Source organism: Oryx dammah, unplaced genomic scaffold (assembly GCF_014754425.2).
Source record: "Oryx dammah isolate SB20612 unplaced genomic scaffold, SCBI_Odam_1.1 HiC_scaffold_5, whole genome shotgun sequence".
Lineage (NCBI taxonomy): Eukaryota > Metazoa > Chordata > Mammalia > Artiodactyla > Bovidae > Oryx > Oryx dammah.
In genome coordinates, this window is record NW_024070189.1 from 100,990,607 (window position 1) to 101,009,008 (window position 18,402).

Consider the following 18,402-nt stretch of genomic DNA (forward strand, 5'->3'; position numbering starts at 1 on the left):
GACGTCTTATTCTCTCAGTTTTGGGGACTCGGACTCTGGGCATAACAAATCCACCTGCCAGTGCAAGGGACATGGGTTCATATCTTGAGCTCTGAGGCTCAAGCAAGGGGGAGGCAGGCAAAGTGAGCCCAGGACTGCAGCGCAGGAGCCTCGGATGTGACAACGGGAGGCATGTCCCAGGCCTGCAGAGTCAGGGGGAGGACAGGGATGGGCAGGGCCGGCCCTTCAGCGAGTCCCCCAGCAGGGACTCAGGGTCACTCAGCGTCATTTCAGTTAGACGACAGGTCTGCTCACCCCTCGTTGGGAAGTCAGAACATCATCCCATCCTCCTGAAGGCATGCTGAGCAGATGCGCCCGTGAGGAGGAGAACCGAGTATACACTCAGCTGCTGGGAGCGGCCGACAGCAGGGAGTGGAGGAAGCTGGGGAGACACTGCCCATCCTCCAGGACGCTGCCCACTAACACAGCCATCCGTGGTGCAGCAACTCACGGAACAGCGGCTGCTCACCCCAAACATGTCTCTCTGGAAGTCTTGACGGGGCATCGAGGTGGCAATCCCTTCTCCACTCCACAGTACCTACGGACTGCCAGCCTGGTTCTTGGCACTGGCCTCGGCTGAGCTGCAACAGTGAATAAGGGGTTCCCCCTCAGCCTCCTGGAGCTCCTGCTCTGGAGCAGGCGTTAGACATGACAATGAAAAGAGCCGGACACAAGTGCTGCGAGGAAAAGGCAGGATGGGGAGCGACGCAGGGGCCACAGACACAGGCCGCAGGGAGAGGAGCCGGCGGCCACAGCCGAGTCTGCCCGAGGGGACCCCGGACGCTGAGCACCCGCGCAGAAGCGGGCCCTGACTGAGCCAGAAGGAGGCGCCACTGGCAGGAAAACACCCAGGGGGTGGGGTCCTGGGGGGACTGCCAGGCACAGAGGGAGGAGTATGGAGCCGAGTGCGGCCACACGGCCACATGGTGGGGCAGGTGGGTGGGACAGGAAAGGGACCTTGCCCAGGCCGCCTGGAGGGAGCAGGGAGCAGCTTCCAGCCCCAAACTCCTGCTTAAGATCAACGCAGCCCTGGCCTCCCTGTATCCCTGTGTGTGTGTGTGTTAGTCGCTCAGTCGTGTCTGACTCTTTGTGACCCCATGGACTGCAGCTCGCCAGGCTCCTCTGTCCATGGAATTCTCCAGGTAAGAATACTAGAGTGGGTTGCCATGCCCTTCTCCAGGGGATCTTCCACACCCAGGGATCGAACCTGGGTCTCCTGCACTGCAGGCAGATTCTTTAGCCTCTGAGCTACCAAGGAAGCTCATAGCCCTCCTAGACACGGCTCCTCCAGGCGTCTCAGAGAACAGCCCCTCCCCTATCGTGTCCCTTCTCTCTTCCCTTCCTCCATCTGGGGGACCAAGCCCTGCAGAGATGCACAGGGGGAACACCTTAGCAGTCAGTGCCCCCTACGCACAGCAGGGCACTGACTGCCCTCCTTGAAGGTGCTCACTTCTCACAGTGGTCCCAACGACCCCCAGGGGTGCCCTGTTGTTCTCAGTCATGTCTGACTCTGTGTGACTCCACGTACTGCAGCCTGCCGGGTCCTCTGTCCCTGGGGCTCTCCAGGCAAGAGTACTGGAGTGGGCTGCCGTTTCCTTCTCCAGGGGATCTTCCTGACCCAGGGATCGAACCCGAGTCTTCTACGTCTCCTGCATTACACGGGGGTTCTTTACTGAGCCACCAGGGAAGGCCCAAGCGTGCCCTGCTACTGCTGCTAATGCTGCTAAGTCGCTTCAGTCGTGTCCGACTCTGTGCGACCCCAGAGACGGCAGCCCTCCAGGCTCCCCCATCCCTGGGATTCTCCAGGCAAGAACACTGGAGTGGGTTGCCATTTCCTTCTCCAATGCATGAAAGTGAAAAGTGAAAGTGAAGTCGCTCAGTCGTGTCTGACTCTTTGCGACCCCATGGACTGCAGCCCACGAGGCTCCTCCGTCCATGGGATTTTCCAGGCAAGAGTACTGGAGTGGGGTGCCATTGCCTTCTCCGAAGCGTGCCCTGAACCTTCCCCAAATCCCTTTCTACGTCGGCCACCCCGGGGTCCCAACATCCCTGCCATCTTCTGACCCCTGGTGCAACAGGACACCAGGACCGGGCCAGCAGCTCTCCCTGCTGCCTCCCTGCTCCCCTCTGCAGGTGGCACCGTCAGGCCTCCCAGCGCCCACTGCTCTGTAGAGCCCAGGGGCTCTCGGAGTTCCCAGCACCAAGCCAGGCTCCCCAATTTCACAGTGAGTGAAAAGACAGTCCTTGCCACCACAGGGCAGAGCATCAGGTCTGGTCAGAGAAAACCACAGAGGCAAAAGAGCAAAGGCGCGGGCAGGGAGAGCACAGGAAGGAGGCCTCATCCTGAAGGAGGGAAGGGTCAGGCAGATAGAGCAGCGGGGGCAGCCTTCCAACCCGAGCCGGGCTCCACACACACCTCGGCCTCTCAGCTGGCACCCGCACTCGCCCGCTCCCCTCGCCACCCCACTTGGCACAGGGTCACAACTCCGCTCAGAAAGACCCTCGGTGGTTGCTGAAGGAGTATGGAGTTCCACTTGGTCATGCCCACTACCTGCTCCACCGCCATCTTCTGGCCCTGATGGCCCAACTGCCCCCCAAACTCACCTGTACACACACACACACACACTCTCACTGGCTCACAGACACACACAGCCGTCAAACCCTGCCCGCCCGCCCTCCCAGCCTGGTGGATGCTCCACCCTGCATGCTGTGCACCTCTCACCCTGTCTGAGGGCAGATCACCCCTAGCAGGGCGTGTGGCTGTGAGCGTCTGCCTGCTGAAAGCCAACTACCTTCCAGCCCCCACACCAAATCTCTGGCCCTAAGAAGTAGTCCGAATTCCCCACTGAAATGAGTCCCTCTCTCCCACGCTTCCGTAGCCCCAAGTTTACAAAAGAGACACTTCTTCAAGTCTAATTTCTGTTAAGACTACTGTACTGCCTGGGCCCCCTTCCCTACATTTCACTTCTTGGGGGATGGAGTTTCACACTCACATGTTGTGAGCTCCACCCACAACACTGGGTCAGGAAAAGGTTGTTTGTGGGATGGTTGAGAATGAGATGGCGCCTTGGAAGGGAGGGGGTGAGATGGGTGGGAGGGGGTGAGATGGGTGGGAGGTGGTCAGCCCTCGGGCAGACAAGGCTCCCACCTGGAGGTGGCAAAGTGAAGACGAGCTTGAAGCCTCTCGGGGCCTCAGTCTCCCTATCTGTAAGATGTCTGCTCCTAAATCAAATGAGAAGATGCAGATAAAGCACACTCTGCAAAGGGAAGCACTTATGAGATCCATTATTATGGTGGCTTTTACCATCGTCACTGAGACAGAAGACCAGGCTTTATCTACAAAGAACTGCTGGGAGAGAAGTCAGACAAGGCTGTTAGGACGCGTGCTGCGACATCAAACCATGTCGCAACTGGCCATGCCAAACGGTCTTTTCAGCAAACAGTGAACTATTTTACCAAGTGCTGGCCACACGATGGGGCATATCGCCCTCGTTTTCTCTCTCAGCTTGTTGGCTGAGCCGTTCTCAATGCCAGGACAGAACCGTCTTTCAGTTCTCTTAGTTTCTGTGGTTTGTTTTTATTTAACATGTAATTTCACATACAGCAGGCTAAAGAAAGAAAGAAAGTTGCTCAGTCGTGTCTGACTCTTTGTGACCCCCTGGACTGTAGCCCGCCAGGCTCCCCTGTCCATGGGATTCTCCAGGCAAGGATACTGAAGTGGGTTGCCATGCCCTCCTCCAGGGGATCTTCCCAACCCAGGGAATGAACCCAGGTCTCCTGCATTGCAGGCAGATTCTTTACCATTTGAGCCACCAGGGAAGCCCACAGTAGGCTAAGTATATACCGATAAAAACCCACTTACAGGATTGTGAATGAAAGAATATTTTCTAGTGGCAAGAAGGCAGCAGAAAAAAATGAAAAAGTAGAAAGCCAATACTAGAAACTTGGTCTGGAAGAAGCTGCTGATTCCACGGCCTGATGTGTGAGCACCAGAGTGACCCACAGGCTTGCCCGATTCACTCAGCATCATGGGTGTCGGCTCATACCCTGGGGAAGTGGGGAGTATTCCCTGGTGGTCCAATGGCTAAGACTCCACACTTCAGTGCAGGGGGCCTGGGTGTGATTCCTGGTCAGGGAACTAGATCCCATGTGCTGCAACTAAAGATCCTGCAATGAAGACTCAGCACAGCCAAATAAATATTTTTTCATGTTCAAAATGGACATAGGAGTGTGCTGAGGGCACAGAGGCCATTCTAACCCTTATCAAAGAAAACACCCAATGGAAGAAACATTTGCAATCACACACACCAGAGTCAATCAGGTTCTGGGACCGCCAACATGGCCATCTCTCAGGTGTGGGCGATTTAGAGGCTGGTCCTAGCCCCAAAACTTCAGAGTCCTAATGGTTAAACTGTCTCCAAAAGAGGGCCTCATTGTCAAGTTGTATTCTTGTTCAGTTTCTCCTCTTTAAATACAGCCTGAAAGAACACAGTTTTCTGTTTCCACTGGAAATGTAAAACTGAAAAGCCCACCCCTGGACTTCCCTAGTGGTCCAGTGGCTAAGACTGCACACCCAAGGCAGAGGGCCAGGGTTCCATCCCTGAACTAGACCCCACCTGCCGCAACTGGGAGTTCACACGCCTCAACTAAAGACGCCGCGTGCCGTAACTAAGACCCGGCTCAGCCAGATAAATCAATAATTATTAAAAGTAAAAAATCAGTAAGCATAAGGATGACGGCAATGACACCTCCCTGACAAGGAATCAGTGGTGAATGGGCACAAAGGGGCTGTCCACCCATACTCCCTTACTTCCACACAAGACCTGTGCCCCAAATCTCTCCCCAACACTGCTCTGGGGGACGCCGAGTGACCAGAGTCCAGGAACCGGGGCTCTGACTGGATGGAAGGGGCGGGAGAAGGGAGAGGCAGGTCCCTCTTCCTCCTCTCCTCACTTCCAGCCCAGTGGAGACCATTCACTCCACCTCTGCGGGCTGCCACCTGACCTCCACGAGACCTCTGATCATCTGGGAGCCTGGCCCCAGCTCAGCTGTCTGAAGGGCGGGCACTTGGCTTTATTCTTCTTGGGCCTGAGCCAGCATACGTAAGTGCTCAGTAAACATCATGGGGGCATCCCCAGAGGACGGGCTGCGCCTCTGGGTGGGGTCTGCCCCAGCCTGGAAGACTGCTGCAAAGGTGATGACGGACGGTCTGGTCTCAGTGGAGGCAGCCGCCACCACCCCCCACAACCAGCTCCCAGGAAGGCCCATCTGGTCCTGCGCCAGCCCACACCACACCTGCTTCCCACCCCACCTCGGAGGACCCTGTCGAGGAGCCAATCCACACACTCCTTTGATCCCCAGCCCTTCTGCTCTACTGGGACCCTCCGGCCAGGCTGCTTTGTGTCACTGCAGGTCCCGCTACAGCAAAAGTCTCCGAGCTAGCATCAACTCTGGCCGTCCCCCGGAGAAGCAATCAGACAATCTACACGTTTCGCTTCACTCCTCAAGAACTGCCAGAGAGCCTAACTGTCTCTCATAAAGTGGACTTGCCCAGCCAGTCACCCTTTAGCTCAACAGATGATTACCAGCACCTAAGGTTGATGTTCAGTCACTAAGTTGTATCCGATTCATGCAACCCCACAGACTGGAGCCCACCAGGCACCCCTGTCCATGGGATTTCCCAGGCAAGAATACCAGGGTGGGTTGCCATTGCCTTCTCCAGGTCATCTTCCTGACCCAGGAGTCAAACCCATGTCTCCTGTATTGCAGGCAAATTCTTTACCACTGAATCATCAGGGAAGCACACCCAAGGATAAATTAAAACCGGCACAGTCCCTGCCTTAGTAGGCACAGTCCACACAGTGGGGGAGAAACACCATCAATCGAAGACTCTCACCAGCACAAAATTACAAACTGGTATGGAGAAAAGCACAAGGTCTCCCCCAAGGCAGTAACAGGAAAGCTGGGCCAGTCTGTCAGGGTAGCGACGTGCTAGCTGAGATATACGGAGAAGGCAGTGGCACCCCACTCCAATACTCTTGCCTGGAGAATCCCATGGATGGAGGAGCCTGGTGGGCTACAGTCCATGGGGTCGCTACTAGTCGGACACGACTGAGCAACTTCACTTTCACTTTTCACTTTCATGCACTGGAGAAGGACACGGCAACCCACTCCAGTGTTCTTGCCTGGAGAATCCCAGGGACGGGGGAGCCTGGTGGGCTGCCGTCTATGGGGTCGCACAGAGTCGGACATGACTGAAGCGACTTTGCAGCAGCAGCAGCAGCTGAGATATGAAGAGCAGCCGGGATTAACCAGAGATGAAGAGGGAAAAGGACACTCCAGAGAGACCATAAAGAGCACGTGCAAAGGCCCTGAGGCCAGGGAGAATGTGCAAGCTACCGAAAGCAGGGCCTAGGGGCTGCAGGGCAGAGTGACAAGTCTGGGAGGTGCCAGCTACTGGGGTGTCAAGTGCAGGGCAGGGCAGGGGCCCGCTCCAGTCCACAGACAGTGGAGGCCAGGCACCACCGTCCCCTGCCTTCAGCTAGTGTCCACAAAAGGAGAACCGACTCTGTGTCAGCCAGGCCAGAACCCAGCCAGTAAATCGTTTCTACGATCAAACACTGCAGGAATCCTGCCCAGCAGGCAGAGCAGGTGGCAGTCCAAGGAGAAGGCTGTTTGCGATCATCTATGACCTCTACTTCCCCCCATTAGCAAGTGGCAGTAAGAACTGGGACGGCCGTGGTGGGCCTGCGCGCAGGAGCTGCCGTGGGGCCTGTGAGCCAGCACATCTCCCTTCCTCCCCAGCGTCTGCGTCAGCCCCTCTCTGGGCAAGCGGACACCCGTCAGGCCCTTTTGTCTCAGGCTGATTTGTAGGCCAGGCACAGACTCCTGTGTCCCATTTTACCAAGCCACCTTCTTCCTTCCAACCCTAAGTCACCCCAGTTAAAAGCAGGACATGTACCCCAAAGTCCCAGCCACGATGGCCCTTTGATCTGGAGCTCGTTTCTCGGCTTCCCCTCATCCTGTCCTGCCTCTGTCAGAAAGGCCGTGCCAATCTCCCCTCCCAGGATCGCCCCTGCCCTGTCCACGCAGCTGTCTCCAACACACCCAAGCAAGTCAGCCGCCCCTCCTCCAGCTTGGACCTGAGCCGCCCTGGCCCAAGCAGAGTCCGAGCTCCCTCTGGGCTGGGCGAGGACTGCTCATTCCTCTGTCAGCCTCTGGAAGCACTGAGGAGCCACGCCAGCAGGGAAACTTGCTGACCCCTCATAAAGATAATGAAGAGGTTTTTCCACCCCCCCATCCCCCTTCCACTGAGAAAAAATTAAAACAATAAAATTAAAATGTAGGGCTTCCTTGGAGGCTCAGTGATAAAGCATCTCCTGCCAAGGCAGGAGACACAGGTTCGATCCCTGATCGGGGAAGATTCCACATGCTATGAAGCAAGTAAGCCCGGGAACCGCAACTACTGAATCCACGTACCACAACTACTGGAGTCCACACCCTAAAGCCTGTGCTGCGCAACAAGCCTAGCCTCCACTTTCTGCAACTAGAGAAAAGCCCGGGCAGAAAGGAAGACCCGGCACAGCCAAAACCAAACCAGTAAAAACACAACCAAGTGGTTCTCTCCCCACTAGACTCTGCAGAGCCCACTGCTGAAGCAGCGTGAGCACTGCTTAAAGCAGACGCGACTCACACGGCTGTAACGCCTGGCAGCTTCACAAACAAGCAGACTCCCAGACGGGAAGCCACAGAGCAGCGCAGAGGCCGGCGAGGGGGTCAGAAGAGCATGTCGGCATGCGCTTGCTGGCTGCGACCTTGGGCAAGTGACATAAGGTCTCTGGGCCTGATTACCACTTCATAAAGGCAAGGAGGAGACCAACCAGGGTGACTGGGAGAATGAGCTGAGCCAACTAAATGCCTGTCCTGCCCAGTCCTTGGGGGCCTGCATGGACTCCAGGCCCTCCCGGACCTCCACATCTGACCGCCCTCCTCAGCTTTATACTCTTCAGAACGCAGACGGTATCACTCCACTGCGCACATGTCTGTGCATTTCTGCACGTCTGTGGTGCCCAAGTGGCTCAGCGGTAAAGAATCCACCTGCCAATCCAAGACACGCAGGCTGGATCCCTGGGTCAGGAAGATGCCCCTGGAAAAGGAGACGGTGACCTGCTCTGGTACTCTTGCCTGGCAAATCCCATGGACACAGGAGCCACGGCCCATGGGGTCGCAAAGAGTCAGACACACAAAGAGTCGGACGCAACTTAGCAACGACAGAACAACATGCCCCTCCTTAGACCCTCAGCTCCCTGAGGCAGGGGGGTCTTCAAGTTCACAGGTATAACCTGCTGCCCAGAAAGCACCTGCCCAGAGAAGATGCCCAGTAAAAACACCTGAACGAACAGCACGATGAAGGCGCCCCGCACACACGGCTGCCACTGAGGGATCCTGACACTCCACCCCCGCGAAGCCGACAGAACAAGTACAGAGTGTTACTCCCAACCTGCAGATGGGAAACTGAGGCACAGGAAGTGCTGCACAACTAAGGTTGCTGGAAGAACACCTAGGGGCCCGGACATGGGAAACAGGCACCCTGATGGGGCTTCAGAGAACGGGGCCCTGCACGCAGCGTCCCAAGGAAGACTATCAAGCGGCTTTCTGAGGGAGTGCTGGCTGCTCAGGTCAGGTCAAGGTGGAGGGAACCCAAGACCACTCCTTGGAGTGGGGTTCACGAGGTCCCTCTCACCTGGGTGGTGACTAGGTCTGCTGGCACAACCTGAGGCACCAGAGAGTGGACACTCTATCCAGTGCATGCGTGTGAGGTCGCTTCAGTCACATCCGACTGTTTGCAACGCTATGGACCACAGCTCACCAGGCTCCCTCGTCTATGGGATTCTCCAGGCAAGAATACTGGAGTGGGCTGCCCTGCCCTTCTCCAGGGGATCTTCCTGACCCAGGGATTGAACCCGTGACTCCTATGCACTGGCAGGCGGGTTCTTTACCACTAGCGCCACCTGGGAAGTGCACTCTATCCAGTTCAGTTCAGTCCAGTTCAGTTCAGTTGCTCAGTCATGTCCAACTCTTTGCGACCCCATGGACTGCAGCACGCCAGGCTTCCCTGTCCATCACCAACTCCCGGAGTTTACTCAAACTCTTGTCCATTGAGTCGGTGATGCCATCCAACCATCTCATCCTCTGTCATCCCCTTCTCCTTCTGCCTTCAATCTTTCCCAGCATCAAGGTCTTTTCCAATGAGTCAGCTCTTTGCATCAGGTGGCCAAAGTATTGGGGTTTCAGCTTCAGCATCAGTCCTTTCAATGAATATTCAGGATTGACTTCCTTTAGGATGGACTGGTTGGATCTCCCTGCAGTCCAAGGGACTTTCAAGAGTCTTCTCCAACAGCACAGTTCAAAAGCATCAAGTCTTCAGGACTCAGCTTTCTTTATAGTCCAACTCTCACATCCACACATGACTACTGGAAAAACCCTCTATTCGGTACATCTGATCAAAGATGCTCACTCACCTCCCCAATCAGCTGATTGGGATTAAGAACTAGGCATGGGAAAAGTTGTTTTAAAGCTTAAAGTTGGGGCAGAAGAGACAAAACTTACACGTTCTTTGCGTGACTGGGAGCCACATAGTCAACAAAAACCAGGTTGATGCAGGTCACTAAGAGAGACAGCCGGGATCTCTGGATCTTACAGGATGAGCCAGATTTACTCTAAAACCTGACTCTCCACCCCTATCCACCCCCAAGTTATACCGCATTAGCATTTGAGTGAGATATAGAAACTAGAGATTACTTTGGAGGGAAAAACAAGTGTCCCAAGCCCTGAGCCATCATTCCAGACACATCTGCTGGACGATGCTGTGGGCGGGGTTCCCAGTGGGCCACCTGGAAGAGCAGAAACTGCAGGCTCTGCAGGCAGACAGACGTGGGTTTAACTCCATCTCTGCACTCACCAGCAATGGGACCTCAGCAAGTTAGTAATACTTCATCTCTCTGAGTCTCCGCTTCCCATTTGTAAAATGGGAATAAAAGCTTCTCGGAACAGTGGCACACTTCAAAAAGAAGTGAGGAAAAAAAAAAAAAAAAGAAGTGAGGAGCGACTAAGCTGTGTGCCACAACTACCAAGCCTGTGCTCTGGAGCCTGCAAGCCGCAGCCACTGAGCCCACACGTCTAGAGCCTGTGCTCCACAGCAAGAGAAGCTGCCGCAATGAGTAGCCTGTGGACCACAACTAGAGTGGCCCCGCCAGCCACAACTAAAGAAAGCTGCGCGCAGCAACACACGCCCGGCACAGCGCAAAATGAGTAAAATAAAAATAAATATTTTTTAAAAAGAAACTTATGACGAAGGGGAAAGGAAGGAAGAAAGAACTCCGTGAGCACCAGGCAGACTCATTACCACTGAGCCTCCTTCCGTTACCATTGCTCCTTGGGTCTGAGGGCCACGTAAGGTACAGGGGGGAGAACTCCCGGTGGAGCTGAGGGGAGACCCCACCAAAGAGGCCTCTGGGAAAGACGGTGTTCGTCGGGAGGTCACAGCATGAGGTTCTGGCCATGGGGTCTGGGGTAGGAGAGGCGGGAACACACAGAAAGAAAGGATGCAAGCAGGAGAGAAGAGAAGACGGTAAAGGCTGATGGCGGCAGGGCTCGAGGAGGACCAGCCCCAAAGACAGGTCACCCGGGTTAAGGTCAGCAAGGCGGCTGGCAAACTACAAGAGCACCTGGGACAGAACACGGGTGCACTTCCGGGGGGCTGCAAGAGGAGAGGCAAAGGGGGCCTGGGAGAAAGAAAAATCAACGAGATGCTGATGGAGGGGGAAAAAAAATTCACTGTTAGAGGGAGAACTATCCACTCCTCAGATTGACAAGATTTATATTCAGGGTCAGCAGCGACTATATGGGGAGAAGACATCACAGATACGGCTGAGTAGGGAGCAGAGCGGGAATAAGACTGATAAGAAAAACCCAGACAGGCCTGGAGGCAAAGGAAAAACACCCCACATTCCACAAACTCACTGGCTACCAGCTTCACTCACCTTCAACTGGCCATTCACATTCCAAGGGTGCCCTACACCTCAATCCAGCCAGCTCAGGGCCTCCTGATCCAGAGGGGGCTCCCCTACTGCCCCAAAACAGAAACCATCCTGGAGTTAGATCCATGCTTCCCCGGTAATAATCGTGAACTTTTGGGAGGCCCTCAGCTAGACTTGAACGCCTGGTAGGTCTGGGTCGACAGGAATCCGTGGTGCAGCGCTTCACTTAACAAGTGTGAACGGTTGACAGGATTATCCAAGGAAGAAAGTCTGGCCATGTCATCATTCAACAAACGTACTGAGAAAGGAACAGGAAAAACCACACCAGGCAATGAATGCCCTGAACTTGTCAGAAACCAGGAGATCCACGCTGCAGAGCTCCCTACCCTCAAGGCCCAGATCCCTGGCCAGATGGAGAGAAGAAAGGCTGTCTGTGAAGGGTTCTGAGTAGTGTAACTCCTCGGTCCTTGCTTCACGGGTTTACCTGCCACCCCCTGGGTGCTGAGCACAGAGGCAGGGGCGCTGAGCAAGAGGCCTGAGCCTGGTCGAATGGGGACAATGCAAGAGACCCACAGACTTCTGTGGACCACAACTGGTGCCAATGGGTGGTGTCAGGGAGGCACACTGCTGCGCGAGGGGGGCTTAGGACAAGTAAGCAGCGAAGGCCTCTCAGAAGAACAACACGTGAGCTGCCACCTGAAGGGAGCCAGGCTCTGGCAGCATCAAGGGAAGAAACAGGGACGGACGCTTCAGAAAGGAGGAACAGCCTGCAGGACACCGGAAGGACAGACAGAGCTTAGGCTATGGGAGGAGGAGAAAAGCTGCAAGAAGGGCTGCGGTGTGGGTGCCAGAGTGGGGAAGAGGCCGGAGAGGCTAACAGGCCTACCTGACCACCAGGGATTCCTGCGAGGTGGCGGGGAGGTGGTGGTATTGGCGGGGGGAGAGCAGGTGAATCACATGACCTGATTCAGGTTTTCACACCGGACCTCACAGCAGCCTTTCTCTAAAAACCACTGCCTTTCTCTAAAGCTAATCCTTCATCGGTAAAGAATCCCCTCTCTTTGTTGTGTGGATAAGCACAAGTTAGAAATTGTTTAATAAACTCTAAAGCACTCAATTAATGTTAGCTACTGTCATCAAAGTGCAAATTAAGGCAAGTGTCATTTGGATCAGAAGCTTTAAAAATCAGAGGGGCTTCATCATTAAATGAGCCTACGTGTGTTTCACCCCCCCGCCCCATACCCTAAAATGTAGTGACTGGCTAGTAATAATAATATGCAGCATCTGCAGGGCACTTAATAGCTTACAGAGAGCACTTTTTTATCTGTTAATTAATAACCACTGGTCTCCAGTGCTTTGAATTTAGTGACAGTGTTACAAATTGGCTAGTTCTGGCAATATCTAGCAAGTAGGCACCATCTCTCTCCATGGATCAGCTGACCAGTCATGACAACCTGCCTAAGAGCTCTTCCGGGGTTGGGCATTCTCACTGCTGTCACCGCTACTTCCAAATGTCCCAGTCTGCCAGAGAAGTAAATAATGGTCCTAATTACAGGATCACTGAGTGATACTGATGTGCCAAGCATTGCTATAAGCACTTGACATGCTTAATCTTCACCTGATCCCAATACTTTTTTAACATTCCCATTTTCCAAATAAGGTGACTGAGGCATGGAGAAGATAAGGGCGTCATCCAAGGACACCCAGAGGAGTAAGACCCAGAGCCAAGATCTGAACACGTGATAATGTGACCCTGTATTCTCACTCTGAATCCCAGCGCTGTGCTAGACCATTCTGGCAAACTGCACATAATTCGGTGCTTGGTACGACACAGAAATTCAGCAAATAAGGGCAGCTGTTATCAGCAGGACATGGGTAGTTTCTAGGTCCCACGAGAGGGTCACCTCCGGGAGAGCAGCGACCTCGTTAGTCTGGGTGACTGCTGCGCTCCCAGCACCTGGCCCTATGCGCACTTGAAGGATGGATAAATGAATGAACGTGCCTCCCAGAAGGCAGGGCTGCCTGTGCATGGCTCTTATTTCAGGTCTGTGTCGCGCCACTGACACTGCCCCTCGGTAAGAGCATCAGGCTGATCTGAGGCACAACGAGGAGTCCGGAGACTTGAGACCCCCACCTCCCTTTCACAGCGCAAGGGTGGCGGAAGGGGCTCCGAAGGGAAGAGACGAGTCCGGGCTCGCAATGCCGGTGGGTCCCGGCTCCGGCGGGGCTGTGCCCTCCACCGCGGCGGAGACGCTGGCCGCCCCGGCGCTGGGACCCGACAGGAAACAAAGACCCGCGGGGCCGCCGCACCCGCAAAAATGCTGGTGCCCCTCGCCCACCTCCCCGGGAGGCAGCCGAATGCTGCCATGCATCGCCCGGCCTGGAAGCTGTGGACAATACCGGGCGCCGGACGGAGCGGACACACGATGCGGCCCTGCCTGCGGGGTCGCCGTCCGCAGAGGGTCGCTAGGGTGCGGGAGGCCGCGGGCCGGACGGGCCTGTCACCTTCAGGACCGCCCGCCCACTCGCCCGCTCTCCGCCCGGAGCCCTCAGCGCGAGCCGCCGTCACCCAGCTGAGCCTCCCCACGCCTAGGCCTCCCCGCAGCGCCCGCCTCGCGCCCCGCACGGCGACGCCGCACCCTCGCCCGTCTGGCCCGTACCTGCTGGGAAAGGGGGATGAGCGGGGCCGCCATCTTCCCGCGGACTCGGGCTCCGAGCGCCGGCGGGGAATGGGGCGGGGCCGCGCGCGCGCACTGGTGCGAGGGGCGGTGCGCGCGCAGCCGAGCCCAGGGGAGGGCGGGGCCAAGGCGGGGCCAAGGCGGGGCGGTGCAAGTTCCGCGGAGCTGAAGAGGCGGGGTCGAGGGCGGGGCCGGGAGCGCCTAGCCCCAGCCGAAAGGGGCGGGGCCTGGAAGGTGCGCGGACCAGGGACCTTTGCGGAATTCCTCCAACATTCCTTCACCACCTCTTCCAGGATTTCTCTGCTCTTATGCCAAGGTCAATGGCAACCCACTCCAGTACTCTTGCCTGGAAAATCCCATGGACGGAGGAACCTGGAGGGCTGCAGTCCATGGGGTCGCTGAGGGTCGGACACGTCTGAGCGACTTCACTTTCACTTTTCACTTTCATGCATTGGAGAAGGAAATGGCAACCCACTCCAGTGTTCTTCCTTGGAGAATCCCAGGGACGGGGGAGCCTGGTGGGCTGCCGTCTATGGGGTCTCACAGAGTCGGACACGACTGAAGTGACTTAGCAGGTATGCCAAGATCCCTTAGCCCTCCAGGTTCCTGCCGATTCTGGGCCCTCTGCAAGGGATGCCGTTGCCATTCCGTGCGCCTGGCAAAAAGGATCCTCACGCTTCCCAACAAGGCGCCCTGTCCCAGGATAGGGTGTGTGTGTCAGTGTGTGTGTATACACACCACCCTTCCCAACAACTGTTCCTAGGATAGGGGTCTGTATGTGTGTGTGTACACCACCCTTCCCAACAAGGCACCCTGTCCCAGGATAGGGATGTGTGTATGTGGTGGTGTGTGTGTGTGACATGGGTGTCAGCTAAACTGGGTTGCAATATTTTCACCTCTCTGCACCGCAGTAGCACCCACAACGCCTGGGATTATTTCCCAGCTGCCACCTTCTTGATGTGTGGCCTTGGCAAGTAGCCTCTGTGCACCCCCCATCCCCTCTTCTGAAAGGAGGAAGTGGTAGTATGTATTTGCTATCATTCTACCTCTGCACTGCACCCTGCACAGAGCAGGCGTTTGATGTTTGCCAGAGGACCATTACTGGAGAGGCATTTATTTCTTTAGACATGTGTTGCCTTCTTTTTGCTATGAACCCCTGCTCATCTGTGGCTCAAATGGTAAAGAATCTGCTTCAACACAGGATAACAGAGTTCGATCCCTGGGTCCGGAAGATCCCCTGGAGGAGGGTATGGCAACCCAACTCCAGCATTCTTGCCTGGAGAATCCCATGGACAGAGGAGCCCGGTGGGCTACAGTCCATGGGGTCACAAAGAATCAAACACAACTGAGCGACTAACACTGTCTTTCCACTCATCATTAGCTGATTTCCACTAAAAGAATGACGAAGGAAGGTTCCACTGGGAACTGACCACAGTGACCCAAGGCTTCTTCAGCACAGGTTCCCCTTCCGTGGTCTCTCTTGTGACAGCAGCACTTCTCAGCAGTTGAGCTGGAAGGTCGAGCAGTCCTGAGGTAGCGAGGGCACGGCTTCCGGCCCACCTCCTCCGCTCTGAAGTCTCACAAGCTTCCTGCTCCAGGGTCTTCAGCAACTTGATGTACCTCATGCCACTCAAATGAGCACAACATGCTTTGTGACTCATTCAACAAACTATTCACAGTCAAGTGTTCACTGAGCAGAGGTGCTCCCTTGGTGGGCTGGGCACACACACGCTCTCCGCAAATAAGTCTCACCCTGGAGCTACCCAGAAGGTCTGCTAAACAGCCGGGGTCTCTGATTCTGATTTATAGCTCTGGATGGGACCTGAGCCCGTTGGGCTGCAAGGAGATCAAACCAGTCCATCCTAAAGGAAATCAACCCTGATTAGTCACTGCAAGGACTGATGCAGATGCTCCAATACTTTGGCCACATGATGCAAAGAGCAGACTCACTGGAAAAGACCCTGATGCTAGGAAAGACTGAAGGCAAAAAAGGAGAAGGGGGTGGCAGAGGATGGCATCACCGACTCAGGGGACATGAATTTGAGCAAATTCCAGGAGACAGTAGAGGACAGGGAAGCCTGGGGTGCTGCAGTCCGTGGGGTCAAAAAGAACTGGACACGACTTAGCGACTGAACAACGACAAACAAATCCCCAGGAGGTGCTGAAGCTGCTGGTCTCAGGCCACTCCCCTGCCCCCGCCACTGTGGGAACCACAAGTCTAGAGGGGAAAAAAATCACGTGGGGAAATAGATAACTATACACAGTGATAAGTGCTACGTCATAGTCCAAGGGTGTGACACTTGAAGACTGAGGGTGCACTCAGTGATGGCGGGGGCTGGCAGCCACCACAAGCAAAAAGGAGCTGAAGAGCAAAGAAGCACATTGAGACCGAGACACTGGAGCTCAGAGGACAAGACAGAGGGCCTTGAAAGTGAGTGAAAGTCTCTTAGTTGTGTCCGACTGCTTGCAACCCAGGCCAAAATACTGGAGTGGGTAGCCTTTCCCTTCTCCAGGGGATCTTCCCAACCCAGGGATCAAACCCAGGTCTCCTGCTTCGCAGGCAGATTCTTTATCAGCTGAGCCCACGAGGGTCTTGAGACAAGGCCAGATCACGTATAGTCTGATCGGACAACACTGTGCGTAGCACAGTGAAACAAGACCATATGTGATTCAGCCTCGTTGTGAGACCATCTTGCTCTGAGCTCCAAGTTCTCAGTCTCACAGGCCCCTTCACTCCCTGTGCACAGAGAAAGGGGAGGCCACCAGACAGTTTGGCACATGATCAGCTTTGTGTTCTAGAACAGTGGCTCTGGATAAGGTGGGCACAGTGGATGGAGAGGGGATGGGTAGAAGCAAGTGGAACAGCTGCAAAGATGCCCCAGTGGTCCAGGCGGGGGTGACAGAGGCTTTTAGCTGCCTTGGGTGCTTTATCAGTCCATGTTCTATAAGGAAAAGAGAAGCCGGCAATATCTGTATTTCAAACAGAAGGCAATCTGATACAGGAGATTGAGTACAAAATTGTTGGAAAAGCAGAGGGGAAGGCAAGGTTACCGAAGATTAGTAACAGGAGGAAACTGCTGGCCTCTTTAGGGTTAAAAGTCAAAAGGGAAAGGGTGTTATGCCAAAACCCACCACCACTGGGCGCTGAGCAGGAACCCCGGAAGCTGGTCCTCACTAGCTGCCACTGTTTCTGCCATTATTGCTTTCTGTTTTGTCTATGCCACACTGTGGGATATCAGTTCCCGCATCAGGGATCAAACCCATGCCCCCTGCATGGGAAGCTCAGAATCTTAACCATTGCACCACCAGGGAAGCCTCTCTGATGTTGTTGCTAAAGTCCTTGTTATTGTCTCCACTGACTAAGGGGCGGGCAGGAGCCTGGGAAAAAACTGGCTTCTCCTCTCCGCCTGTCTTCTGACGTCCTTCTCACAGAACATGACAGGACCGTAGTGGGCAAGGGTGTCTGGGAAACGTGTGCAGGCTTCCAGCCTCACTGTCAAGCATCTACAGGGGCAACAACCTCACAGAGGCTCTCTGGCCTGGTCTTGACTGGAATCAGAGGCTCCACGATAAGAGTCCCACCAAGTCACTCCCTCTACTGTGGCCATCCTGGGCAGTGATCAACCATCCTGTGGTCTTTCTCACTAGAGTCTAGAGCTGCACCATCCAACACAGTGGCCTCTCCACATATGGCGATGTGCGTGCCTGCGTGCTCATCGCCATGGGCTACAGCAGTCCAGGCTCCTCTGTCCTCCGCTATTTCCCGGAGTTTGCTCAAATTCATGTCCAGTGAGTTAGTGATGCTCTCTAACCATCCCATCCTCTGCCTCCCCCTTCTCCTTTTGCCTTTAATCTTATCAATGAGTAGGCTCTTTGCATCAGATAGCCAAAGTATTGGAGCTTCAGCATCAGTCCTTCCAATGATTGTTCAGGGTTGATTTCCTTTAGGATTGACTGGTTTGATCTCTTTGCAGTCCAAGGGGCTCTCAAGAGTCTTCTCCAGCACTACAGTTCAAAAGCATCAGTTCTTTGGCGCTCAGCCTTCCTTATGGTCCAAATCTCACATCCGTACATGACTCCTGGAAAAACCATAGCTCTGATTATACAGACCTTTGTCGGCAAAGTGATATTTCTGCTTTTTAATGTGCTGTCGAGGTTTGTCTTGTGGCTTCTCTGCTGGCTCAGACAATAAGGAATCTGCCTGCAATGCAGGAGACCCAGGTTTGATCCCTGAGTCAGGAAGATGCCCTGGAGAAGGGAATGGCTACTCACTGCAATATTCTTGCCTGGAGAATTCCATGGAGTGAGGAGTGTGGCAGGCTAGTCCATGGGGTCTTAACAGTTGGACATGACTCAGTGACTGACACTTTCAATTTCACTTCACTAGGTGTGTCATAGCATTTGTTAACCATAATGATGTCATTTTAACTTGATTACCTCTACAAAGACTTTTTTTCTTTTAATTTTTATTTATGTATTTTTGGCCACAAAGTATATATGGGATCTTGATTCCCCAGCCAGGGACTGAACCATGCCTCCTGCATTGGAAGCTCAGAGTCTTAACCACTGGACCACCAGGGAAGTCCCAAGATGTTATTTCTCATGTTAAAATGTATAGAAATACTGAATCACTATGTTATGGAATA

General features: G+C 54.7%; 1 protein-coding gene across 11 annotated transcripts in view; it reads right to left on the minus strand.

Moving 5' to 3' along the window:
• The window catches only part of EPS15L1 (epidermal growth factor receptor pathway substrate 15 like 1), a 105,877-nt gene extending 92,021 nt beyond the window's left edge, over positions 1–13,856 (minus strand). For 10 of the 11 annotated variants that reach the window (XR_005721140.1, XM_040241052.1, XM_040241061.1 and 7 more), the window contains exon 1: positions 13,739–13,822. Coding sequence is in view for 10 of the 11 variants with exons in the window: in XM_040241052.1 (XP_040096986.1) it covers positions 13,739–13,771 (33 nt within the window). In the remaining variant the exon portion in view is untranslated. Of the gene's footprint in view, positions 1–13,738 lie in introns of all 11 variants that reach the window. The other variant, XM_040241054.1, reaches the window with a different exon arrangement.
• Positions 13,857–18,402: the final 4,546 nt, after the last annotated feature.